The sequence below is a fragment of the Carassius auratus genome, chromosome 21 (genome assembly GCF_003368295.1).
Source record: "Carassius auratus strain Wakin chromosome 21, ASM336829v1, whole genome shotgun sequence".
NCBI lineage: Eukaryota > Metazoa > Chordata > Actinopteri > Cypriniformes > Cyprinidae > Carassius > Carassius auratus.
In genome coordinates this window covers 23868150-23891752 of record NC_039263.1, presented here as the reverse complement: position 1 = coordinate 23891752, position 23603 = coordinate 23868150, and the positions used below count along the sequence as shown (strand labels likewise).

The 23603-nt window shown below is 37.8% G+C and overlaps 3 protein-coding genes across 4 annotated transcripts; 2 read left to right on the top strand and 1 right to left on the bottom strand.

The window, feature by feature from the left end:
* Positions 1-3330: 3330 nt before the first annotated feature.
* LOC113039037 (torsin-1A-like) lies at positions 3331-10425 on the top strand. The gene is made up of 5 exons (XM_026196906.1): positions 3331-3549; positions 4113-4378; positions 7419-7594; positions 7678-7805; positions 10060-10425. The coding sequence occupies exons 1-5, from the start codon at positions 3414-3416 to the stop codon at positions 10305-10307; spliced, it is 954 nt and encodes a 317-aa protein (XP_026052691.1). The 5' UTR covers positions 3331-3413; the 3' UTR covers positions 10308-10425.
* A 2255-nt stretch (positions 10426-12680) lies between these two features.
* LOC113039036 (torsin-1A-like) lies at positions 12681-17698 on the top strand. 2 transcript variants are annotated; one of them, XM_026196904.1, is made up of 5 exons: positions 12681-12879; positions 14686-14951; positions 15075-15250; positions 16473-16600; positions 16762-17698. In XM_026196904.1, exons 1-5 carry the CDS (start codon positions 12681-12683, stop codon positions 17004-17006), a joined length of 1014 nt encoding a protein of 337 aa, XP_026052689.1. In that variant the 3' UTR covers positions 17007-17698. The 2 variants fall into 2 exon arrangements, with proteins under 2 accessions (XP_026052689.1, XP_026052690.1); XM_026196905.1 differs by lacking the exon at positions 12681-12879 and adding an exon at positions 13560-13856.
* Positions 17699-19265: 1567 nt separating this feature from the next.
* LOC113039035 (ribosome biogenesis protein NSA2 homolog) lies at positions 19266-23508 on the bottom strand. Its single transcript, XM_026196903.1, has 6 exons — positions 23345-23508; positions 21607-21794; positions 21366-21516; positions 20666-20845; positions 19628-19820; positions 19266-19542 (listed from the first exon to the last, which is right to left on the bottom strand). Exons 1-6 carry the CDS (start codon positions 23345-23347, stop codon positions 19475-19477), a joined length of 783 nt encoding a protein of 260 aa, XP_026052688.1. The 5' UTR covers positions 23348-23508; the 3' UTR covers positions 19266-19474.
* Positions 23509-23603: the final 95 nt, after the last annotated feature.

The following is a 23603-nucleotide window of genomic DNA, read 5'->3' as shown; positions in this document are numbered from 1 at the left end:
TTTAGGGCTGGGGTAGTTGTAGACTTTAATAAAAACGCAATCTAATTGGTAGAAAATAATATTTATTGTTGGTTTCCTGCAACTGTATCCCTTCTAGCTACAACCGCGAATATAACACATAATTACTGTATTTGCAGTACTGTAAGGGTATGATTAGGGTTGTGGTAGGTGTAGACGTTAATAAACCATAACTTTACAGTAAAATTTTCGTTTTGGAATTGTACTACCCACTGTTTTGGTGGGAGGTAGGAAAATCTGACAGCGTAGGACAAATCGACAGAACACTGGCCCACTTAAAGCACTGCTAATCGCTAGTAAAGCTAACCAGCCATCATGCTAGGTAAACTTGCAAACTCACCTGGCTTATACTATGTTTAAATCAAATGCCAAATTAATGTTTTGATTTAGATAGTTTCACGCCTTATTTAGTGAGTAGTGAGCAGTGATTGATATACCGTTTGAAAGTGTCCCACCTAGTTTTGTTTAAAATAGTCTTTGTATGGTTGTTGCACTACATGTTTAGCTACACTGCATGTATAGCTCGCAAACTCAGCTACACGGGGCTTATTCTAAATATTTTTTACCATCTAGCCGAGGTCTAGAGCTGACAAGGTAAATTGCAGGTCTAGGACTAACTCTTACATTAGCAACCCACAAATATGTTTGTGCCTGTACTGTTTTTTCTTTTAAATCTTTCAAACGGTATATCAATCACTGTCTAACGTTAGCTAGTTGTAGGGTTGCCACCTTCCATGCATACTAACGTTAGTTGAAAGTTGTACGGGAGGTTGTATGAACAAGCAGTTACTCTTCAGGTGCTTTGAGGCTAGCAAGTGCAAAGGTAGAAACTACTCACTAAATAAGGCGTGAAACTATCTAAATCAAAACATTAATTTGGCATTTGATTTAAACATAGTATAAGCCAGGTGAGTGTGCAAGTTTACCTAGCATGATGGCTGGTTAGCTTAACTAGCGATTAGCAGTGCTTTAAGTTGGCCGGTACACACCGGTACTCCGTACGGCCACTTCCAAATATAGCTCTTGAGCGTACCACCACCTCTCTGTGCGCCCAACGTGCTTTTAGCGTACCGGTACGCTCATTTGGACATCTGTTTCAATAGAGGCTTTAATCTTTTACCTGCGCTGCCGCTTTTCAGAGCGCCCTTCACAATGCAAGCTTCCTAATTCGTATCACCGAGAGCGGAGACTACATTACCCATAAACCCATGAGTTTCACTATTGGTAAACGCATGCGATTGCGTCGCTTTTCCCGCTGTCAATTACAACTCAGCGTGGCCGGAGAAAACGTGTGTTACGCGCTCGCTCAGGTTAGTGATATTCAAAGTCAGTGAACAACACCTATGCTCTCCTAGCTTCAGACTCCGATTATTATAAGAATAGCACGGTCAGAATCTGATGACACGCTTGCTGACTCTTTACCAAGTCTGTGTGATATTTTTGCAGGGCAGACGCAAGCTAATGAAGTAATGCAGCAGCTCTTTCAGGAAGGGTGACCAGACATCCCGAAAAATTCGGGACAGTCCCGAAATCTAAACTGTTGTCCAGAATCCCGAATCTGGCCCTAATTGTCCCGAAAATTATACTAAAGCAAAATATTGAGTAGTTATTGTCTGATAAACATTAAAAACTGTCTGCGGAGGTTGAGTCGTCCTGCAACCAGCCCCCGCCGGCTGCTCATTGGCTGCAGCATCTTTTCTCTAAGTTCTAAAGAAAAATACCGTAGGCGGCTAGGCACGAATTTATTTATTTATTTATCTAATTAATCCATATGCACGAAGACGATACGACCGTTTTGTCCCCTTTTTGTTTTAAAGCTTGATGAAGAGAGCGCAAGTTGCTGCAGCTGCGATGAGGACAGTCAGTGATGCACGCGTACAGGAGTGATTGACAGTTCGGGCACTGTGAACAAAAATAAGTTTAAGCTCATTAGAGTTAAGGTCTGATTTATGCACTGTTACAACTGTCATTGTTTTTTTATGTTTTTTTCTTTTTACAATGGGGATGAGGGGAGTCATAAAAAAAACATATATATATATATATATATATATATATATATATATATATATATATATATATATATATATGCTATAATAGAGTACCGGTGTTCTGTCGATTTGTCCTACGCTGTCAGATTTTCCTACCTCCCACCAAAACAGTGGGTAGTACAATTCCACAATGAAAATTCTACTGTAAAGTTATGGTTTATTAACGTCTACACCTACCACAACCCTAATCATACCCTTACAGTACTGCAAATACAGTAATTATGTGTTATATTCGCGGTTGTAGCTAAAAGGGATACAGTTACAGGAATCCAACAATAAATATTACTTTCTACCAATTAGATAGCGTTTTTATTAAAGTCTACACCTACTCCAGCCCTAAACCTACCCTTACAGTAATGCAGATACATTAAATATCGTTGTTTAGCATGAGACAAAGGACGCGATATTGATGTGCGCGTGCGCAGTAAACCCGGGTAGGAAAATCTGACGGGGTAGGATAAAATGTCAGGACACCGGCACCTCTTTTGGGCCACTTAAAGCACTGGCGATTAGCAAGCAAATAATATAATACACATAAATTCATGAATATGAGTGCTATTTTTTAATGTTTAATCTTCAGTGATACTGAACTTGCTCAGCCAGCTGTGTGTCATCATCTTACCCAAACATTGGAGTGTCCGTGCTCAACTTAACTAGGCATAAGGCAGAGGCGGCATCTATGCAGGTGAACCGAACAATGGTGTAATGATTCAGTTCGACTCCCAAGACAAGACGATGCTCACCCGACTGGCCAATAGGAACGTGGCCCCGCCCATGACACAATTCTCACAGTGAAAGAAAAATCCTGACACGAGAGCAAGAAATTGCATCAAGAGCAAAGAAAAGCGTTTCGAGAGAAACACTTTTTTTTTTTTAGAGAAAATATTTTCACACTGATAGCAAAAAATATATATTTGAGAGTTTTTTTCAAAGTATTTTGAGAGAGATTTTTTTTTCTCAGAAATAATTAAAAAAATTTCAAATGTATTTTTTTTATGTTCTATGAGAAAATACTTTCTCTCAAAACTTTTTTTATTCTCAAATATTATTATTTTTTGCTATTGGCATGAAAACTTTTTCTCTCAAATATTCTTTTTTCTCTCATGAAATGTTTTTTTGCTATCAGTGTGATAACTTTTTCTCTCAAACTTTTTTTTTTCTCTCAGATCTTTTATTTTCTTGCATGTAATAAAGACACAATTCTAACTCCATACGAGACGATTCGTTCGTTCCGAGTCATATTAAAGATTCGCTCAATGAACGAATCGTTCCTGAACGACCCACCGCCCCAGGAAGATCGTGTGACGAGGAAGTGAGGAAGATTGTATCGATGACTTATTTAGGAAAATGACGGACCGAATGCCTCCTCAGGTCACCCTTTTACTTGTGGGTGCAGGACTTGCTGCTCTGGGTGCAACATACTGGCATTTCTATTGGAGGAAGGAAGTCTGTTATGGGAGCTGGACCAGTCTCAATAAAACTGGTAAAAGAAAGAGTTCATGTGGATTTGATCAGACTACTGCTTTCTGATATAGTCTAGCTACAAACCAAAATCTGCAACATGAATAAACAAAATAAAAACGTAAATGAGGATATGATTGAAACTTCATGTTGCACAAAATAAAGGATACAATTTTATAATAAAATTCCTGCACAGGTAATAAAATTACTGTAATCATTTACTCACCTACAAAACAGTTGGTTTTCACTGAATTCAATACGGAATCAATGGGCACCAGCAACTGTTTGACTATATTAATACAGGTACTAAATGCAGAAAAATGAAGGTAATAATAGCCTAAATGTATTTCCCCAGTGCATTATGAATTTATGTATTGTTTATTTTGCACATGTACACTGCAGTTTACACATGTATATAGCCTAACTTTAGATGTATTTATAGCATCTTTATTACCAGTAGACATTGCCAGAATGTGTCACTATGAGAAATGCTGTTAACTTAATGATTGTTGTTTGAAACTTTGCACTTGGCAATCCTAATCATGCCAACACATAACTGCTTTAAATCTGTCCTCTCTTCCATAGGACTGAAGTGTGACCTAAAAAACAAGCTTTTTGGGCAACACATTGTTGCTAAGGTCATCCTGAAAGCCGTCACAGGCTTCATGAACAACAAAAACCCAAAGAAACCGCTGGTTCTGTCGCTCCACGGATGGACCGGGACCGGGAAGAACTACGTGAGCCAACTTATAGCGGAAAATATTTACCAGAAAGGGATGAAGAGCAACTTCGTTCATCTGTTTACAGCAACAACACACTTTCCTCACGAGGCTCACATTGACAAGTACAAGGTAATGTGTACAGTTAGTAACCTATATGGAAAATATGCAAATACATGAAAATGACATGTTTTATTTATTTATTTTTTGGACTTGTACCACAAAGCACATAAACTTTGGCTGTGTTCAGAAAGAAGCGCAGACAACTGAACAACACGTCTGTAGTTCGGTCGAAAATGTCAAAAACAAGAAAGTAAAACAATGCACAAGTTACTAAAAATAAGCTACTTGAAGGAACGGGAAGAGAGAGAGCAAGTGAGCACGCGCCCTTCTATTACATGGTCACTCTCCACACACAAATCATTGAAAAATCGTGAATATAAAACAAACAAAAAAATATAGGGACATTCACTGTAAACAACAATTATTATAATCGTCAAGCATACACAACTTATTTGAAGTGGAAGTGAAACTAGCAGTCTGTGTGAAATGCGCGTCTCTCTTATTCTTCTGTGTGCGCGCGAGTTACACGTTTTGCTTGTCTATGTTAAAGGGGTCATATGATGTTACTAAAAAGAACTTGTGTATTTGGTGCAATGTAATGTGTTTACGCGGTTTAAGGAAAAAAAAACATTATTTTCCACGTACTGTATTATTGTTGCTCCTGTATGCCCACCTTTCTAAAAGGCATCAATTTTGATTAAGCTCATCGGTCTGAAAAGTGAGGTGTTCTCTGATTGGCCAGATGTCCAGTGCATTGTGATTGGCCAAATGCTTCAAGCTTGTGATGGAAATGTTATGCCCCTTGCCATACTGTGATGCATTTCCCTGTCAGAAAGCCGACAGGAAAAGACAAAACAATAAAATCCAAACGTACTTGCAGACTGAGAGTCAGGCCAGCCAACAGTATTGTCTTCTCTCCCAGGATCAGGAAACAATTTTCCATAAAACGTGCTGCACACATCTGAATATTTGGGTTGAACTGTTCTTGAACAGTGTTGTAAATTAGGGCTGTGTATTGCCAAGAATCTGGCAATATGATATGTATCACGATACAGGGGTTGCAATACGAAATATTGGGATATTTCTTATTTTAGGAATAGTATATATTGTAAGGAAAGCTGTCATTAAGAACACCACCATATGCAAACCTTAGCATAACTAATTAAATAAAAATTGTTTAACCAGAACACAGTGGGATGCGCATTTGTAATAATCAGTCCCTGTAACATTCAATATTATTGAACCACTTTTTGTGCAGTATGAGTAAAGTGGGATAAATTAAAGTGCTTGCAGGAATCCTTTAATAAAATAAAACAATATAAAATCAATAAAAGCATAGTCTAAAAAAACAAGCCTTGCCACCTCTTCCTCATCCCAGTCAGTCACCATAGTTCTAATACTAGGCTGAGGCTACCTTTCCTCCACTTCTCCCCAACGTGACGCGTGACGTCATCACCGAATTGCATAAAAAAAAGAGAGACTTAGGTCTCTGCAGAGCAAAAGTGGGCGTTTATCACCTTGTGGGTGTTTTCAAACTGCTGGGTGTTTCTAAATCATGCAATCAAAATTATCCCCCTTACCCAACCCCACCCCTAAACCTAAAATCACTACGACGTCATCCAATCAGGTATCATGGTGTAAAAACACCTTGATCTGGTTACTCCTATTACTTTCCTGCAGAGACCTTAAAAAAAAACATTAATACCAAAAAAGTAAAAAAAAAAAAAAAAGTCCTTAAGACCATTTTTGACACATTTTAAAAATGATATACATATCTTGAGTGATTTATGTACCCATTAATCGACAGTGGTGGTTAACCTGCAACATGGGCTTGTGCAACGCCGTCGAAACCTGCAACGCAAGCACTGCATCAACTGCATAAAATGCCCCTAAAATGAGAGAAACTACAGCCTCGGTTCCGAATAGACCTCGGTTCTGAAGCGGCCTCTACATTGATACAAATAAATGGTATAGTAACAAAACAAATGTGTTATGTCCTTATATAATGAAAACAGAACTGAAGCATGTTTAGATGTTCGTTGATATGTGCACCTATCACCGAACATACACCACAGCATCTTCATTTCCCTGTTAATTTAATTTTACCAAAAGAACATGGATGGAAAGACAGTTAAACTTTTTGAAACAAACTGTGTTATAGTCAGAGGGTAGAAATAATAAATGTAAATCATGTACTAACTGCATAACACACAGACCAGGTGACAATATAAATACTGCATCTTATCGTCTTACACACACCTTATTAATATCAAGTTGGAAGCAAAATGTGATAGATAGCACTTTTCGCTATCGAATTATGCTACCATCTGTTTCAATACGAGGTAACAAAATCTGACAGTGTAGCACAAATCATCAGAATGCAGTAAGGTGAGGGGCATAACGTTTCCGTCACACGATTGAGGCATTCGGCCAATCACTGGATAGCACTGGATAGCTGGCCAATCACAGCACACCGATGAGCTTTGTAAAAATCGATATGTTTCAGAAAGGCGGGGCTTAGAGGAGAAACAATAATGTACAGTATGTGGAAAATAATGTCGTGTTTTTTTGTTTTGTTTTTTACCTTAAACCGCATAAAAACATTTCATTACACCAAATACACAAAACAATGTTATTGTAGCAACATCATATGAGCGCTTTAAATGAACATGTTTCTTAAATATCTGCACTGATATGTTTTAAGATCAGTCAATGCAAGTTTATTTCAGATGAAACAGCTCAGAATTACATTTTAGTCTGGGACTAAGCTTAAGCCTTATCTGTGAAACCAGGGGAGTAAGTAACACAATTTTGTAAAATACATTTTAAGGGGTATAATTAAGTGCAACAATAATTGAAGGAAATATCTATTTGTTAAATTAACTATAAGTCAATTAACATTTAAACATATTCTTTTGAATACTGTATACCCAGTATTTGGTAAAAGTTTCATATGCAATGAAAATACAGTTTCGTTACTCAGTATTGGAAAGTACCAAAAGTATTGGTATCAGCCAGTTTTTGAAAAAGTGGTATCAGTGCATCCCTAGTTTTAATATATTAATCTTTTCCCCTGTACTGTCATGTCTGTACATTTGCATGTGTTTAGACGCAGTTAGTGGAGTGGATACGAGGGAATGTTTCTATTTGTCCTCGTTCGATGTTCATCTTTGATGAAATGGATAAAATGCATCCCGAGCTGATGGACAGTATTAAACCTTACCTGGACTTCTATGACAACCTGAATGGAGTCTCTTATAGACAGGCCATCTTCATCTTCCTCAGGTCAGTGTCATCGACACAGAAAACATTTGACTTGTTACTTTCAACCAAACAGCCTCTGTAAGCCAGGTGTTTTGTTTTTAAAGCAACACCGGGGGTGAGAAGATCGTCGAGGTAGCTCTGGATTTCTGGAGGGATGGTAGAGAACGAGAGGAGATCCAGCTGAAGGATATAGAGATGGCACTTTCCCTCTCCGTCTTCAACAACAAAAGCAGTACGTCAAGTGTCTCTCTTTTCTCTTCTGTAGATCAGAGAATCGTCACAACATTTGGACTGATAATTAATAGAGCAATAATCCATACAACACTGTAAGCTGATTTTACTACAGCTAAAAGCTTTCTTTGGCCATGCCTACAAATTACAATGCATTCCTTAAAATATGTTGTAAAATCACTAAACACTTAATTAAAAGAATTTTTTTATGAAACGGCAAAAGCAGAAATATGATAAAACAAAAATTTGTATTATAAATTAATTTAACATTAAATATATATATTTTTTCAAGTGATGTTATTTATTAGACTTACTATTGTTTGCCAGGCGACGTATAACAATTGTCATTATATAAATAAATTATTAGTACACTGGTCACATGACTATAGTTTAAGGCATGGCTCATTCAATCAGATTTTGGAGCAACATGGGCTCGGATGAAATTTAAACCAAGGAAATCAAGAAGTATGGTGATTAGAAATGGGAAAGTGACCAGCAAGTTCCAGCAGCGAGTACAGGGCGAGACGATACCATCAATTGAGGAAAACCCAATTAAGTGCCAAGGGAAATGGTAAGACGCCTCCCTAACCGACAGATGCAATGATTCCAGGACGAAGAAGCAGGCAGATGCATGGCTAAGTAAGATCGAGGGGTCAGGTTTGCCAGGAAAGTTCAAGGCCTGGCTCTTCCAGCACGACCTGCTACCATGGCTTATGTGGCTACTGACAATCTACAAAGTACCTATGACAGCAGTGGAAGGAGAGGCAAGTGAACAAATATCTTCGCAAGTGGCTCAGAATCCCACAAAGCTTCATGTCATTAGGGCTATACACCAGATCTGGTCAGGTACAGCTGCCTCTATCATCAGTGGTGGAGGAGTTCAAGGTGGCAAAGTGCCGGCTTGTGATGATGTACCAAGACTCCACTGATAAAAAAAAAGTCAGAAGTCACTTTTTGTCACTACAAGATCAGGATGCAAGTGGGTGGCTGACACATCAGTGGCGCAAGCCGAAAGTGCATTGAAGCTAAAGGACATCATCGGGAACCCATGTGTAGAGAGGCACGGATTCGGATCCACCCACTTCCAGCAGTGGGGAAAAGCAGAACCGAGGCAGAGGAGGGACATGATTCAAGCCAAGGTCCGACACCTGGAGGAAGGAAGGCGCAGGTCTAGGGCCGTCGAACTTGGAGTACAAGGTGCCTGGACGAAGTGGGACCTGCAGAAGCGTAAGATAACGTGGCCTGAGATCTGGAGACTGGAGCCCTTTCGTATCTCCTTCCTGCTCTGTTCAGTGTACGACACCCTTCCTTCACCAACAAATCCCCACAGATGGGGTATAAGGGAGGACCCATCGTGTAGGCTATGAGGAGGAAGGGGAACAATGGCGCACATACTGGCAGGATGCAAAACAGCCCTTAGACAAGGAAGATACAGGTGGCGCCATGACAAGGTTCTCTGTGCACTGGCTGACATCTTGGAGCAGGAGAGGCTGAAAAAGAGCCAGACCAGTACAAGGCCGAGGACATGCATTCAGTTCATCAGAGAAGGGGAGAAACCAGCAGCCCCTAAGAAGATAAAAAAGAGCCTCTTGCAAGCAGCACAATCCTGGGAAATGGGGGTGGACCTGGGAAAGAAACTAAACTTCCCGCAGGTTGTGCAAACACTGCTGAGGCCAGACATGGTCTTATGATCTGAGGAGGCAAGGAAGATAATCTTGATTGAACTGACGGTCCCGTGGGAAGATGGGTGCGAGGAGGCCCATGAGTGGAAAGCCACAAAGTATCAGGACCTCGTTGAGCATTGCATGGCCAAAGGGTGGCAGACCTGGCTATTCCCGGTTGTGGTCTGGAGTAGGGGTTTCCTAGCACAGTCGGTGTGGAAGGCAGCTGTCCGTAGGTTGGGTGAGGCAGCAGAAAGAGCATCTTGTTGGCTCTGGAGTAGGAGGGAGGAGTTGAGCTGGGGGCCAGGAGGAGGAGGGCGGTGACTGGCCACCACTGCCGACCCGCCAACTGGAGGGTGTTGTGGTTCAGGGTCAAAACACCCCGTGAAAGTTGGACACCACCTGATGACATCTTCTCCTGGCCGAAAGCTACAGTCATGCATTACAGTCAGTGACTGCGTAAGATAGCATCAGTTCAGATGTTTTCAATAGTTACAGCCAGATCCATTTTCTGAAGTACAGTTTAGTGAGTTGTGGAATTTTTTTTATGTTAAAATTACTTTTATCATTGCACATTCTTCTCTCTTTCCACAGGTGGATTCTGGCACACAAGCTTAATCGATAAGAACCTGGTGGATTTCTTTGTGCCGTTCCTTCCTCTGGAGTACAAGCACGTCATTCAGTGTGGTTTGGCTGAGATGGCCAGAAAGGGTCATGTCAAAAATAAAAAGGTGGTTGTAAAGATGGCCCGTGACCTGAACTACTTCCCTAAGGAAGAGAAGCGTATCTTCTCCGTGCAGGGCTGCAAGGTAATTTCCAGCAGACTGGACTTCTATATTTAAAGAGTAACTAAACTCTAAACCAACTTTTTTTAGTTAGTGATCTTTAAGAATGGGGCTTTATTAGTGCTGTTCATTGATTCGAGTAACTTTTTTGACATTTGAGTATAAAGTGTTTTAATTCTACAATATATGGTGTAAAAACGTCTGAGTGCTGCCCTCTTCAGGTTGAACGGTGGCTACTGTAGTTGATTTTTCCCATTGGATGTTGCGGTGGCAGGTGACATAAGCAGCTTCCAGCTCACCACGCCCCTTGGTACGAGCTACCATGCCCTTGGCAGTATAAAACCATCTTGTCCCGTCAAAATTACTTTAGTGAGTCAGGAGTTGGAATTGCGAGTATTGAAAACGACCAGGATAAACTATCATAGCATCTATTTAGCATAGCATTTATATAGTTATTTAGAATATTTCGTGTAGCCTATGTAGTTAATTAGTGTAGTTGTTAGTGTAACGTTAGTATTGTTAGAAGCATAGTTAGTTAGTAGCATAGTATTGCATCAGGATAGCTTCAAGTTGGAGTAGATTTATCTGTATTGAGTACAGTGGTCAGGATGGTACGTAGGTGTGTTGCTGGTTGGAACAGCACTGCTGGACTGCATAGTTTTCCAGCAGACTTGAAAATTAGGCACCAGTGGTTGCATGCACTTCGCCTGGAAGACCGCGAGTTCCCGCCTAGAGCTGGAGTTTGTTTTTTGGAGGTGGAAATGCCCCGCCCTAGGTTCGTCCCCTCTACCTCCGCTGTGCTCTGCCCACTTTTCAACATTTTTCAAATATTGGTAGTGGGTGGAGTCAGGCTCTGACCAGGGGTTTGGTTACCCTTTAAATGAATGAGATGAAATAATATTATCAGAGTTATCAGAATATTATCTTTTATTATCAGAAATAATAAAAGACAATTGAGATTTAAACTATTTTTGTTGAGTGCAAAATGTGTGTAAATAATGAAACATCAGGATTTTCGTAATAAAAATCAAATCTTCAAGAATAACGGAGTGATTTAATTCTGGGATAAAAATAAAATAACTTTAAATAAGCCCAAAATGTATTGTATTTTCTACATAAAAAATAAATGACTGCCATTACTTCAAGACTAGTTACTAGTAGATTTTATAAAGGATTTAAAACTAATTTATTCCTTGCTGTAATCTTTATTTTAATAAACATTTTGTGAATATGTTTCTTCTTGTTTTTCACAATTAATGCTGCCCATCAGAAAAGCTGAATGCATAATGTTCCCCTTCACTAAACATTGGGTGACTTTTAATTAGCTGAACTAAACAAACAGGGATTGCTCTTATCAACATTCCTTTGACAGAAGTTACAAGAATCATCAAATAGCCTATATAGGCAAAATACAATTACAGTTAGTGGAAGAAGGAAGAAAAATTACTTATTTCTAACAACAGAAGTTACAAGGCATTGAAAATTAGCAAATTTATATTTGAAGATCAAAAATATTTTATGTAGGTACTAGGTAGCCTACTCCCTTTGTAGCTTTGATTAACAAATAGGGAAAAATTCAAGTACTTTAATTCATAATTTAATCAAAACAGGCTAATTCAAATAACCACAACAGCTTTTTATTTGATTTTATTCAATTTCAATAAACAAACAAATTACAGTTAGGACTACAATAATACACATAAATACATATAACACAATCTATGTATACAAAATATATACAAAATACTACATTTGTATACAAAATAAACATACACCCAGGGGTGGGCTAAACATGTAAACTCACAAATTGAGACAGTCTTAACTGCTTTCTTATTATGTAAATAAATAATTATCTTATAAATTTGAATTTCTTTTTGTTATTTTTTCTCAAGAACCAAAAACAAATAATTTTTTTTACTGTACTTACACTTAGGAATATGAAATATATCAATTATATTTATAATGTAGTACTCTTTCCACTTATTTGAAGGGACATTAGCAAAACAAAATAAAACATTCTAAGCACAAATAAAAAGTGTGGTCAATGTTATCAATTATAAATCTAAATAAAAACGTAAAAAATTAATTTGTTAACATGAGAGCAATGCCAAAATAAATGAAACAAAGTTTCAGTCACCATTACAGAAAAAACAGTTCAAATCGAATTCATTTTTATATTTAACAAGAAAATTATTTACTAGATATATCATGTACAGTTTTGCTTACAAGGTTTCTTCCTTCACTGTGTTTACCAATGAAGAGAGAATGTGTAGGTGTACAGACTATTGTCTTTTTGAAGTAAAAAAAAAACGGTATTGACCCGCGTGACGTCACTGCGTGGAACTCCGTGTTTGATTCTGAACGGAACGCTTTTGATTCGCTTCACGGAAGTTGCTCGTCATTATTTACCGAACCACGACAGGCAGCAGAATGCGGTTGACATGTCGGCTGCTGGTCGCTGGCTGTGTTTGCTGGAGTTGGTCGGTCACGGCGGGGATAGAGCCCATCAGCACCAGCATCGCGGTCGGGATGGCCGCGGCTCTCACCGGGTTCCTGGCCCGGTATCAGCACTTGCTCTATTACTTCCAGGAGTGCTGCAGACCGGAGTGGATCTCATACAACAAAACAGGTTTGCGAGAGCTGGTTTGTCTTTATTTATTGCGTAAGAACGCAAGAATGGATCTACGGTTTGAGTGCTGTGTCGTATCATATCCAAAATGTTCCGTATATGAATTTATGAATTAATTATACTTTACTGATGGTGTTTATAATTTTAGTGCACCAGACACTTATAGCCTATTAAAATCATACATCATCTGATACATATACATTTGATCTCATATCTGATGTAAATGCGTTTATGCTATGTATTACAGCGTTAATTCTTGTACTGGTGCTGCTTATTGAGTTGTACTTGTTCGCAATTAATTTTAATGTAATTAATGTTAAACAATAACTTAAATTACAGACTTTATGATAATATACGAATCACCCAAAAATAACTTGTAAAATAGTGTCTAAAATATGTAAGCATGTTTTATAAATTAAAATTAAATTAAATGTTTGCATTTTTATCCAAAGCGACTTAGAGTGCATTCAGGCTATAACTTTTTACCTATCATTTGTTATAACGCAAGCATTCTTTTTTTTTTTTTATAAAAAAAAAAATTACATTTTTTATTTATTTAATAATATATGCACAACTGATTTTTGATTTTGGCAATGCTAGACCCAGTGACCAAATGTATCAACATATGTACCCTATGCGCATGCGTCCTGCGTCCAGCGTCGCACGCATTCGACGTCACTCTTCCGAAAGTAGGAAGTGGCGGGGCTGTGAGTTGGAGCTTTCGTTGTTGTTTTTTTTCCCCTTTGAGTTTCCAATTAAAACGATCGATGATTTATTTTGTAAAATGGAAGTTCGACCGTCTCGCTCGTGGACAACTGTGCTGCACTTAATCGTGATCTCAGGGCTGATCGTGGAGGCCATAGAGCCCGTGTCCACCTCGCTGCTGCTGGGGACAGGAGCTGCAGTGCTGGGCAGGAAACTCTATCACTATTTATATGAAACATGTGATGAAAACTGGCTCAAATTTAATGCAACAGGTGAATATTTGATCAGTATATATAGATATATAGATCAGTATGTGTGTTGCAGTTCATCTTGTGATGATGTGGGTGATGTTTTTGTGCATTATATCCGTCGAAGGCGCCAAAAAATCCACTTCTAGCAACAGTTACACATTTGTTTCTTTCTCTCGTTTGTTATGATTTTGTTCATTTTTATAATAGCTTTTTAATACAATTAGTTATGTTTTTATGTCTAGCTGACTTTTTAAATATATATTGCAGTCAAATTGTTTACTTTCAAATGATTGTTTTAAACAAAGGTACTTCTCTTATTATCTCAATGATTTGTTCATTCAGAATCAATTTAATTTGATCAGATTGTGAACCTGTAAAAAACAATACTGCTTTGTGTGTGCTGTTCATTTTTTTTTCTTAGTAAATCAGTTTTATTTTTGCATAACTGAGAGATAATACTATAGTCTTGATTAATATTGAATGAGGTTTTACTTTTATATTTTCATTAAAGTTATACAGTACTCAACACTTGAAGTGGATCAAAACCTTTTATCAAAGTTGTCCTAAAACCTAAATCCAAAATGCGTTTTCGTTTTGGCACAACTTTGATAAAAGGTTTTGATCCACTTCAATTGTGGACTACTGTATTTAAAGTGTATTATAATATTATTATTTGACTTTAGTCTGGACTACCTAAAGTGTCAAGCAATCAAAAAGTGTCTAATGCTTTTGGTTTTACTTTCAATTAACTATAATAACCGCATTGTTGTCCAATGCATAATTTCTTAATTTAAGTGCAGATGTAAGTATAAATAATTTGTTTGTTGTAAATCTGTCGTCTCATCCACAGGACTGAAGAATGACCTCGACAAGAAGCTGTACGGACAGCATGTCGCTCATCAGGTCATCCTGAAAGCCGTCACAGGCTTCATGAACAACGAAAACCCAAAGAAACCGCTGGTTCTGTCCCTCCACGGCTGGACCGGGACCGGGAAGAATTTCGTGAGCCAGCTTATAGCGGAAAATATTTACCAGAAAGGGATGAAGAGCAACTTTGTTCATCTGTTTACAGCGACAGCACACTTTCCTCACGAGGCTCACATTGACAAGTACAAGGTATTGCAAATACATGGAAATTACATTATATTTCATTAAACCAACACAAAGCATGCAGTTTGGTGATTAAATTGAATATTTTATAATCATGTCTGTATGAAATGTATGTTTGCATGTGTTTAGACACACTTACAGGAGTGGATACGAGGAAATGTTTCTATCTGTCCTCGTTCGATGTTCATCTTTGATGAAATGGATAAAATGCATCCCGGGCTGATCGACAGTATTAAACCTTACCTGGACTTCTATGACAACCTGAATGGAGTCTCTTATAGACAGGCCATCTTCATCTTCCTCAGGTCAGTGGCATCAGAATACTGTAGTGTGCTTCATTCGCTGCTGACAGGGATAGTACTGACCAAACAAAATCTAAAATCAACCAAATTTCTGAAACTTCTCGAGTTAAAATGTTTGGTTTTGTTACTATCATTCCTGAAGAAAGACAAACATGAATAGTGATGAAAACCAAAATTTCAATTGTCACCTGAGATTCAGAGCCAATTTACAGGGATAAAAATGACTTTAGAAAGATGACAGTATTATTATGGGTTTTTTTTACCCAGAGATTGGTATGTCTTTTAGTGAAATGTTACTTTTATTAGGTTTTATTGCATTGAGTGCCAGGGTTGGCAGTTCAAAAATAGATACATTTTATTTTTTGACACCCCAACCCCCAAATTAGTGTGCTTGTAATTCAAGAAGTTTTAAAGATCTTCTAATATCCTTTTAGATTTGGATTCTCAATTAATATTTCTTTAAGTATGTCATTTCCAGAGATAGTGGGAATTCAATACGGCTCCAAGGGTAAATTGTTAAATTGTATCCATTTCATTGACCAACTAACCAACTTTGCTTTCAACTGATACTTTTTGTATTTTAAAGAGGAATTTGTAAAGAACAAATAATGTTGAAACTAGAGACATATCTTGTTTCCCTCTCTCCAAACAATATAGGACATACTGTCTGAGAGCCCAAAATGTTTGCACACCTGTAAATGAAAATTCTATATTCTTTTAGGTTCTGGTTCCTAAGAAACTTTTCGTTTGGTATCTTTATATTGCAGTCTCTAAATGGTTCAATACCAGAGATATGTGGATCCCAAAGCAGCTCCTGGTCCAAAATGTTGAATTTGACCCACTCTGACATACTGAGTGGTTAAAAACATTGTGCATTCAGCTGATACGTATTGTTTAAAAGAGGAATACATGAAGATACTGGGGAAACTGTGAATGTATCTCGTTGTTGTTATTTTTTTGCTCTATCAAATAAGTCGCATAGATTTCCATTACACTCGTGTTGTTTGCGTGCCAGTAACTCAAGAAATATAAAAAATATTTCAATATTCTTTTAGGTTCTCGTTCCCTAAGAAACTTTTCTTTCAGAATCTTCATTTTGAAGGCTCTATATGGATCGATCCCAGAGAAATGGGGATCTCTATACGGCTCCATGTTCAATAGTTGAAAACCAAAGGTGGCATATATATATCCCAAAAGCCTCTGTAACTTGTTCTTGTTCTTACAGCAACTCTGGAGGTGAGAAGATCGTTGAGGTGGCTCTGGATTTCTGGAAGGAGGGTAAAGAACGAGAGGAGATCAATCTGAAGGATCTGGAGGTGGCACTGTCGCTCTCCGTCTTCAACAACAAAAACAGTACGTCTCATTTCTCTTTCCCATTTGCTAAATATATTGAGCGGTAAACCTTCACAACAATGCAGCATTATTATGCATGAAGTTATTTTGTTCATTAGTTTCAGTATAGTGTAATGAAGATCTCCAGACATTTGTATTATCATTCCCCTCTCTTTCCACAGGTGGATTCTGGCACACAAGCTTAATCGATAAGAACCTGGTGGATTTCTTCGTGCCGTTTCTTCCTCTGGAGTACAAGCACGTCATTCAGTGCGGTTTGGCTGAGATGGTCTCCAAGGGTCATGCCCCAGATAAAGAAGTGGTTGAAACCATGGCTCGTGACCTGAACTACTTCCCTAAAGAGGAGCGTGTCTTCTCCATGCAGGGCTGCAAGGTCATTCCCGCCAGACTGGACTTCTATGTTTGATCGAGCGGAAAAAACAAAGACTCAAAGACAGCAAACTGGTTATCTTCTGTGTGCTTTTATTCCAGTGAGGAATCGCAGAGTTGTTCCTCAGAGTCAGACTGAATAATGCGGTCACGCTCCATAAATACTGTAACGCAGGGGATGTTTTTACTCAATCACAGGTGTTTCATACACTAATGGAGACTGTTTTATTAATGTTGGCCCAGCGGATGAAGTCCTTGTTCTCAAGGGCATTTCTGTTGAAGATGAAACGGGAAGCTTTTTAATTAAATGACTTTGCACATTGTGGAGCTCGTAGAAACACTGGCGGTCAGCGATTTTTTATAATGATATCTATTAATTATGAATGGGGGGAAAGTTAATTTGCTTTTATCTTGAAATATCACAGATGCATTCATGTCTGCCTTTTATAAAGTCGAGGATGAAGATCAGAACGACAACTTGAATCTTATTTTGAACAGTGAAACTTAAAGATCATTTGTGTTTCTAATTTGTCACTGTCAGGATTCATTTTCGTGTCGTTGATATGTGCCACTGATTCTGATTGAAGGTTTTGTTGAGTAAATCAAAGTGCCTGTTTGACTTAACAGAAGAAAAAAAACTTGATTTATACATTAATTCATATTTGAGAAATTCTTGAAACTTTGATTTTTCAGTTGCACCAAGATAAAATGTCAAAATGCTTGAAGGACTCGATCTGCGTATTGATTTTCATAAAGCTGTAGGATATAAACAGACTGGGTCTTGAGAATTTTATGCATGTTCACATTGACAATCTTTTTCATTGAGTTTCCCAGTGGTCCACGATTAACTGGATAAGGAGTTTTAAAATGAGACATCGCTGAGATGTCCATCAGACTTACCAAAAAACTATGTGCCTAATTAATTAAACATGCCCAATTTAATTTTTTTCACAATGTGTCCTGTTTTCACAAGGTGCCGGTACTCCATTATAGCAAAAAAAAAATATATATATATTTCCTGAAGAAACTCCCCTCATCCCCTGAGGTAACAACAACTATATTGAAGGGCTTTTATATACAGCAGTCAACAGGCAATCTTAATAATAAATCCTTTTATTAGTTAGTGGATTTGCTTGAGCTAGAAATAACTACTGAACGTAAATAAAATGTGCAAAAGGATTTTGAAAAAATACCCTTAGAAAGAGCTACTGCATTACTGCATTCAAACTTCCAAACTGACTCAAATGATTCGCGAACCAGCTCCGAACTCCCGAACTGATACAAATGATTCGCGATCTCCAAACTGACTCAAATGATTCGCCAACCCGCTTTGAACTCCCGAACTTACTCAAATGATTCGCAAACCCGCTACGAACTCCCGAACTGATTCAGATTCGCGATCCCGCTCCGAACTTACTCAAATGATTCGCGAACCCGAACTCTCGAATTGATTCAAATGATCCGCGAAGCCGCTCTGAACTCACAAACTGACTCAAATGATTAGCGATCCCCAAATTGACTCAATGATTCGCGAACCCGCTCCGAACTCCCGAACTGACTCAAATGATTCGCGATCCCGCTCCGAACTCCCAAAATGACTCAAATGATTCGCGAACCCGCTCCGAACTCTCGAACTGACTCAAATGATTCGCGATCCCGATCCGAACTCCTAAACTGATTCAAATGATTTGTGATCTCCAAACTGACTCAAATGATTTGCGAACCCGCTACTAACGCCCGAACTGACTCAAATGATTCGCGAACCCGCTCCGAAAACTCAAACTGGTTCAAATGATTCACGCTCCATACTCCGAACTAGGAAGAATTAGGAAGCGTGTATTGTGATGGGTGCTCTGAAAAGCGGCATCGCAGGCATTAAAATCTCTATTAAAACAGATATCCAAATGAACGTAGTACTGGTAAGCTAAAAGCACGTTCTGGGAGAGGTGGCTGTACGCTCAAGAGCTATATTTGGAAGTGGTGGTACTGAGTACTGGTGGGTACCGGCCAACTTAAAGCACTGGTGTAATTACAAAAATCATATATTGCTAGATTTGTAGACTTTCCATTTAGTGCCATATTTATCACATGTTGAATAGTGAACAATGTAACAGAAAAATTACCCCCATTTCTATCCCTATATCTCATTTAAAAATAACTCTGTAAATTATTACATTTTATGGCACCTGAATGATCTACATGATTGGTGCGAAGTATCCCAGGACACGGTGTAAACACACCATCACAGTACTCTCCTAAAACAGAGCCATTCATGAAAAATAATCAACCCAAGAGAAACAGTTGAACATTTTATTTGAAAATAAACAGCACTTCTGATTTCTGATCCGCATGTTGTTGTGCTCTTGGGGTCCAGACGTAAAGACAAAACTCCATCAACTGTCTTTAAATCATCTTGTTTTGTGATTTCCATGATGATTCTGATGACAACAGGAAGCGATGTTCCCGGCTGCATTTGGAGGCACAGTTTTATCTATCGGGTTTCCATTACACAAGCAACACAGCATTGATGCAACCATCGTTTTCTGGGTTATTCGTCACTTGGGCGTATTTACCTGAAACAAAAGATCATATCTGTTATTACCCTGTGAAACACAAGGACTGCACTGACAGAACGTGAAGAGCCAATCAGACACTCACCCCAGATGACCTTTCCACCCTGTGTGACCAATCCAAGCTCACTGACGTTGACCTCGATGACCGTTCCCTTGGTGATGACCCCTAGAGTGGTGTAGAGGGAGGAAGAGGGGTTCTTCTTCACCCCAAGGATAGGGAGACAGAACGTGGCCTTCAGCTCAGGATGAGTGACGTGTGCCTTCTTAAACCTCAGACCCTGAAGACATCAAAATTCACAACTCTATTAATAAAAATATATTAACCAAATAGAATGCAATGGAGAAAAAAATAATGAATTAAATCAAAGAAAAAAACAATAGATAAAATGAAATAATCATAAAAATAATAACCATTAAATTAAAAATCTTAGTTAAAGGGGTCATATGATGCTTTTTTTTAAAGATCATTATATTCTGTATTTGTTTTAACATAATATGTTTACATGCTTTAATTATCAAATTTTTTTAAAATACTGCACATTATTTTAGGTCATCTATGCCCCACTCTCTCAAACGAATCGTTTTCTACAAAGTCCCTCCTTTAGACAACCGCAGTCTGCTCTGATTGGCCAACTGGCCCAGTGCATTGTGATTGGCCGAATACCGAATAATGATGAAGCTTGTATGTTTGCGCAGCACACAAGCCACGGATGGTTAAGACCGCTGACTCCATTGTATGACTGTCTGAAATCACGCCTTCTTTCTTTGCGTGTACATTTAGGCGGCATTACGTAAATATTACCCCATAGTGACATAGACATGTGGGGGCGTGTTTAAATTAGGTGCTTTAGGGGGGCGTGGCAGAGTCTTAACTTTGATAAAGAATTTCTCTTTGGATTTGAGACTTTAGTCTTTGCAACTTTGCAGATCTTTATGCACCAAGAGCATCTAAATCTAAAAGGAAAAATTAAAATCGCGCCATAAAAAACCCTCTAAAATAAATAGTTATCGTTTCTTTTTTTTTTTAAAAGTGCAATAATATTAATGCACTTCTTGGTATTATACTCAAGGTATTATTTTGATCTATTTTGCCCAACCTGGGAGTGCATGTGTGATGTTTTACCATAGGTCTGATGAAGCGCTCGTATTTGGGCGGTTTGCGTGTGAATCCGTCTCCTACGAAGCAGACTTTGGTCACCATCCTCTTCCAGGCCTTTTTCTGTCTCTTTCCAGTGCGGATGACCTTCAGAACCTCAGTTTCACCCTGGGCTCGGACCTTCGGGAGAGGAACCTCCCACTTTCCCTAAAGAAACGCACAAAACAAACCTCATACCTATCATGGACACAAAGCGGCAACAGTTTGACTTCAGTAATGTGCCCTATCAAACGAGACAGGATAGTTCATGAGGAAAAGACAAAGAGGAAGTCCTGGATTTAATCCATCGATAACTGACTGGATTGGTCAAATTTTATGTTTAAACATTAAAATATAAATAAAACCTTCTAGCTTTTCCTTGATAGTTTCATATATCCGCTCAAATGTGAAGTTTTTTTTGCTTGGCTACAACAGAACCAACATTTTACTGTACACTGCCGCTAAAAGATTATAATAAAAAATGCTCACCAAGGCTTCATCTATTTTATCAAAGATACAGCAACAAATTGGTAACATTGTGAAATATTATTACAATTTAAAAGAACTGTTTTCTATGTGAATTTATGTAGGTTTATGATTTATTGCTGCAATTTAAGCTTTTCATTACTGATAATATTTGAAATGTTTAGTGTGATAGCATAAATCTGTGGCCTGATTAAATGCTTACAGCTTTCTCTTTCCGCTTCTGTTTGATCATGTTGGACAGGACTTTGGCGCGTGATTGGCCCTCTCTGTCCAGCAGGTAAGCAGGCACCGCCCCTTCTGGCGTCTTGTCATCATCCTTCTGTTTGCTCTTCCTCTGCTCGTGCATCTTTATGCTGAACACAAATAAACACACAAAAACCTTCTTGATCTCTGCCATCTAGATTCTAACTACAGTAAAGCTCACTGTAAGTAACGCTGCTCACGTCTTCTTCATCTGGATCTTCTCCGCGTGTCTCTGTTTGTGGTAGAGTTTGGCTTTGAGGCCGATCATCTTTTTGGCTTTGTGTGATCGCTCGTGCGCCTCTCGGCTCTCCTTCTTCCTCTTCCTCTCGTGGTGGTCCAGACGGTAGCCATGCCGCTTGCGGTGTAACTCGATGTGCTCGTTCTGCGGCTGTACACAAACACACACACACACACACACACACACACACACAGGGTCATTTTAAAACTAGTTCAACAACAATTGTAAACTCAATATTTTGTAATAGATTCTCAAATTGCAGTCAGTTGGAATGCACTAATAAATCAATGGTTTACCGAAATATAAAACTACACCAGTATGATCAGAACTGAACTTCAGCAGTATTGAATACAGAGGTAGTCATGAGAAATATGACTGTGTGCAACAAGTGTTGTGCATCACAAAACAAAGTGCAAACTAACAGTTGTATAAACATATAAAGATAACATGCGAATGTGACTCACTGGGTTTCGTAATAACATTGAAAGAAAAACAAATATCATAAGCACCCCATTCACAGTAATGTGTCATAGATCTTGCATAATTTAACTAAGGTATTATATAGTATATGGTATAATATAGTATAATAAAAATAGTTGTAGTTATTATAATAAACTAAACTAAAATCATAAAAATAACATTTACGTTACTTTAAATTACTTTTAAGTAAAATAACTTACACAAACTTATTCGCCAAATGAACATGATTCATTTTTATTTGGTTTAACCTGACTAAAATAACTAAAAATAAAACTCAAATAAAAATAAAAACTATGAAGTAGGGCTGCACAATCAAATTTCTAATTGCGATTACAATTAAAGATGCCACAATTACGTAATCGTTTAAAGTCCACTTATGTTATTCTGTGTGCTTAAGATACGTTTTTTTTTTCTCTACATGTTATCTTAAGGGTTTTTCCCATTATTTTAATTTTAGTTTTAGTATAACATTATAATACCATTCATATTCTTACTTTTATATAATTTAAAGAAGAAATCAATCCGATTTGACATTTAAGGCTTAATAATACTATAGAAAAGCACTTAAAGTTTTTCAGTAAGAGTGTTTTCAGCTTGTTTATTTTCATATAAAAATAGGGCTTGCAGTTGCATCAAACAATGGTTTAAACATCATTCAGGAGTTAATGAAAATTTTCATTAATAACCACAATTGCAATTTCAAGGGAATAATCGAAAATTATGATTTTTGTTATAATAGCGTGGCTCTACTATGGAGATATATTTACACAAGCATAAACTGTTAAAAATGTCAAAAATAAAACTCAACAAATTTACAACTACCTAAAATTTCAATTAATCCGGAAAATACTAATATTTATACACATGTATTCACATTTAAATTAAATTATTATTATATTGTTCATTATTATTAAGATATATTACATATATTACTACAATGTTACGCTTATGTAATATTAAATATTATAGATAAAATGTAAATAAATAATATTAAAAGGTTATACACCCACACAATATTATTATATGTATTTATGTAGAAATTAAATGTCAAAATGTTATAGTTTTTTTTTTTTCATAAGAAATTATTTACAGAATAGTTACTATTAATTATTATATAACGTAAATATTCCTCGCGAAACATAAACAGACGCGGCCACGTGTCAGGCAGACTCGCACTAAACAAAGGCTCTGACACGACACTGCTTGTGTTTTCTCCTTACCATGATGTGATGTGTGGTGTCGAGGAGTTTATAGAGCTGTTTAGTGTTGTTTAATCCGCGGTTGGGTGTTTAGCTCTGATATTTTAAAGCTTTTATTTGAGGCTCGAGCTCGCGATGTTCTTTACTCAGAGCCTGTTCTTTTAGAGGAAGCGCGTCTGTGAAATCCGTCCGTCACAACACTCTCATCCGCCGCAAAACCTTGCCTGTTTTCAGTATTAATTATTGATATATATTCTGGAAATAAATAAATATGGAGTAT

Coding starts and splice junctions, on each gene's coding strand:
- LOC113039037 (XM_026196906.1), top strand. CDS start 3,414: ATGACGGACCGAATGCCTCCTCAGGTCACCCTTTTACTTGTGGGTGCA. Junction 4,379..7,418: donor CTCACATTGACAAGTACAAG/GTAATGTGTACA, acceptor GCATGTGTTTAG/ACGCAGTTAGTGGAGTGGAT. Junction 7,595..7,677: donor GCCATCTTCATCTTCCTCAG/GTCAGTGTCATC, acceptor TTGTTTTTAAAG/CAACACCGGGGGTGAGAAGA.
- LOC113039036 (XM_026196904.1), top strand. CDS start 12,681: ATGCGGTTGACATGTCGGCTGCTGGTCGCTGGCTGTGTTTGCTGGAGT. Junction 12,880..14,685: donor GATCTCATACAACAAAACAG/GTTTGCGAGAGC, acceptor TCTCATCCACAG/GACTGAAGAATGACCTCGAC. Junction 16,601..16,761: donor CGTCTTCAACAACAAAAACA/GTACGTCTCATT, acceptor CTCTTTCCACAG/GTGGATTCTGGCACACAAGC.
- LOC113039035 (XM_026196903.1), bottom strand. Junction 20,846..21,365: donor AGAAGCGGAAAGAGAAAGCT/GTAAGCATTTAA, acceptor GCGTTTCTTTAG/GGAAAGTGGGAGGTTCCTCT. Junction 19,821..20,665: donor AGCGCTTCATCAGACCTATG/GTAAAACATCAC, acceptor TGATGTCTTCAG/GGTCTGAGGTTTAAGAAGGC.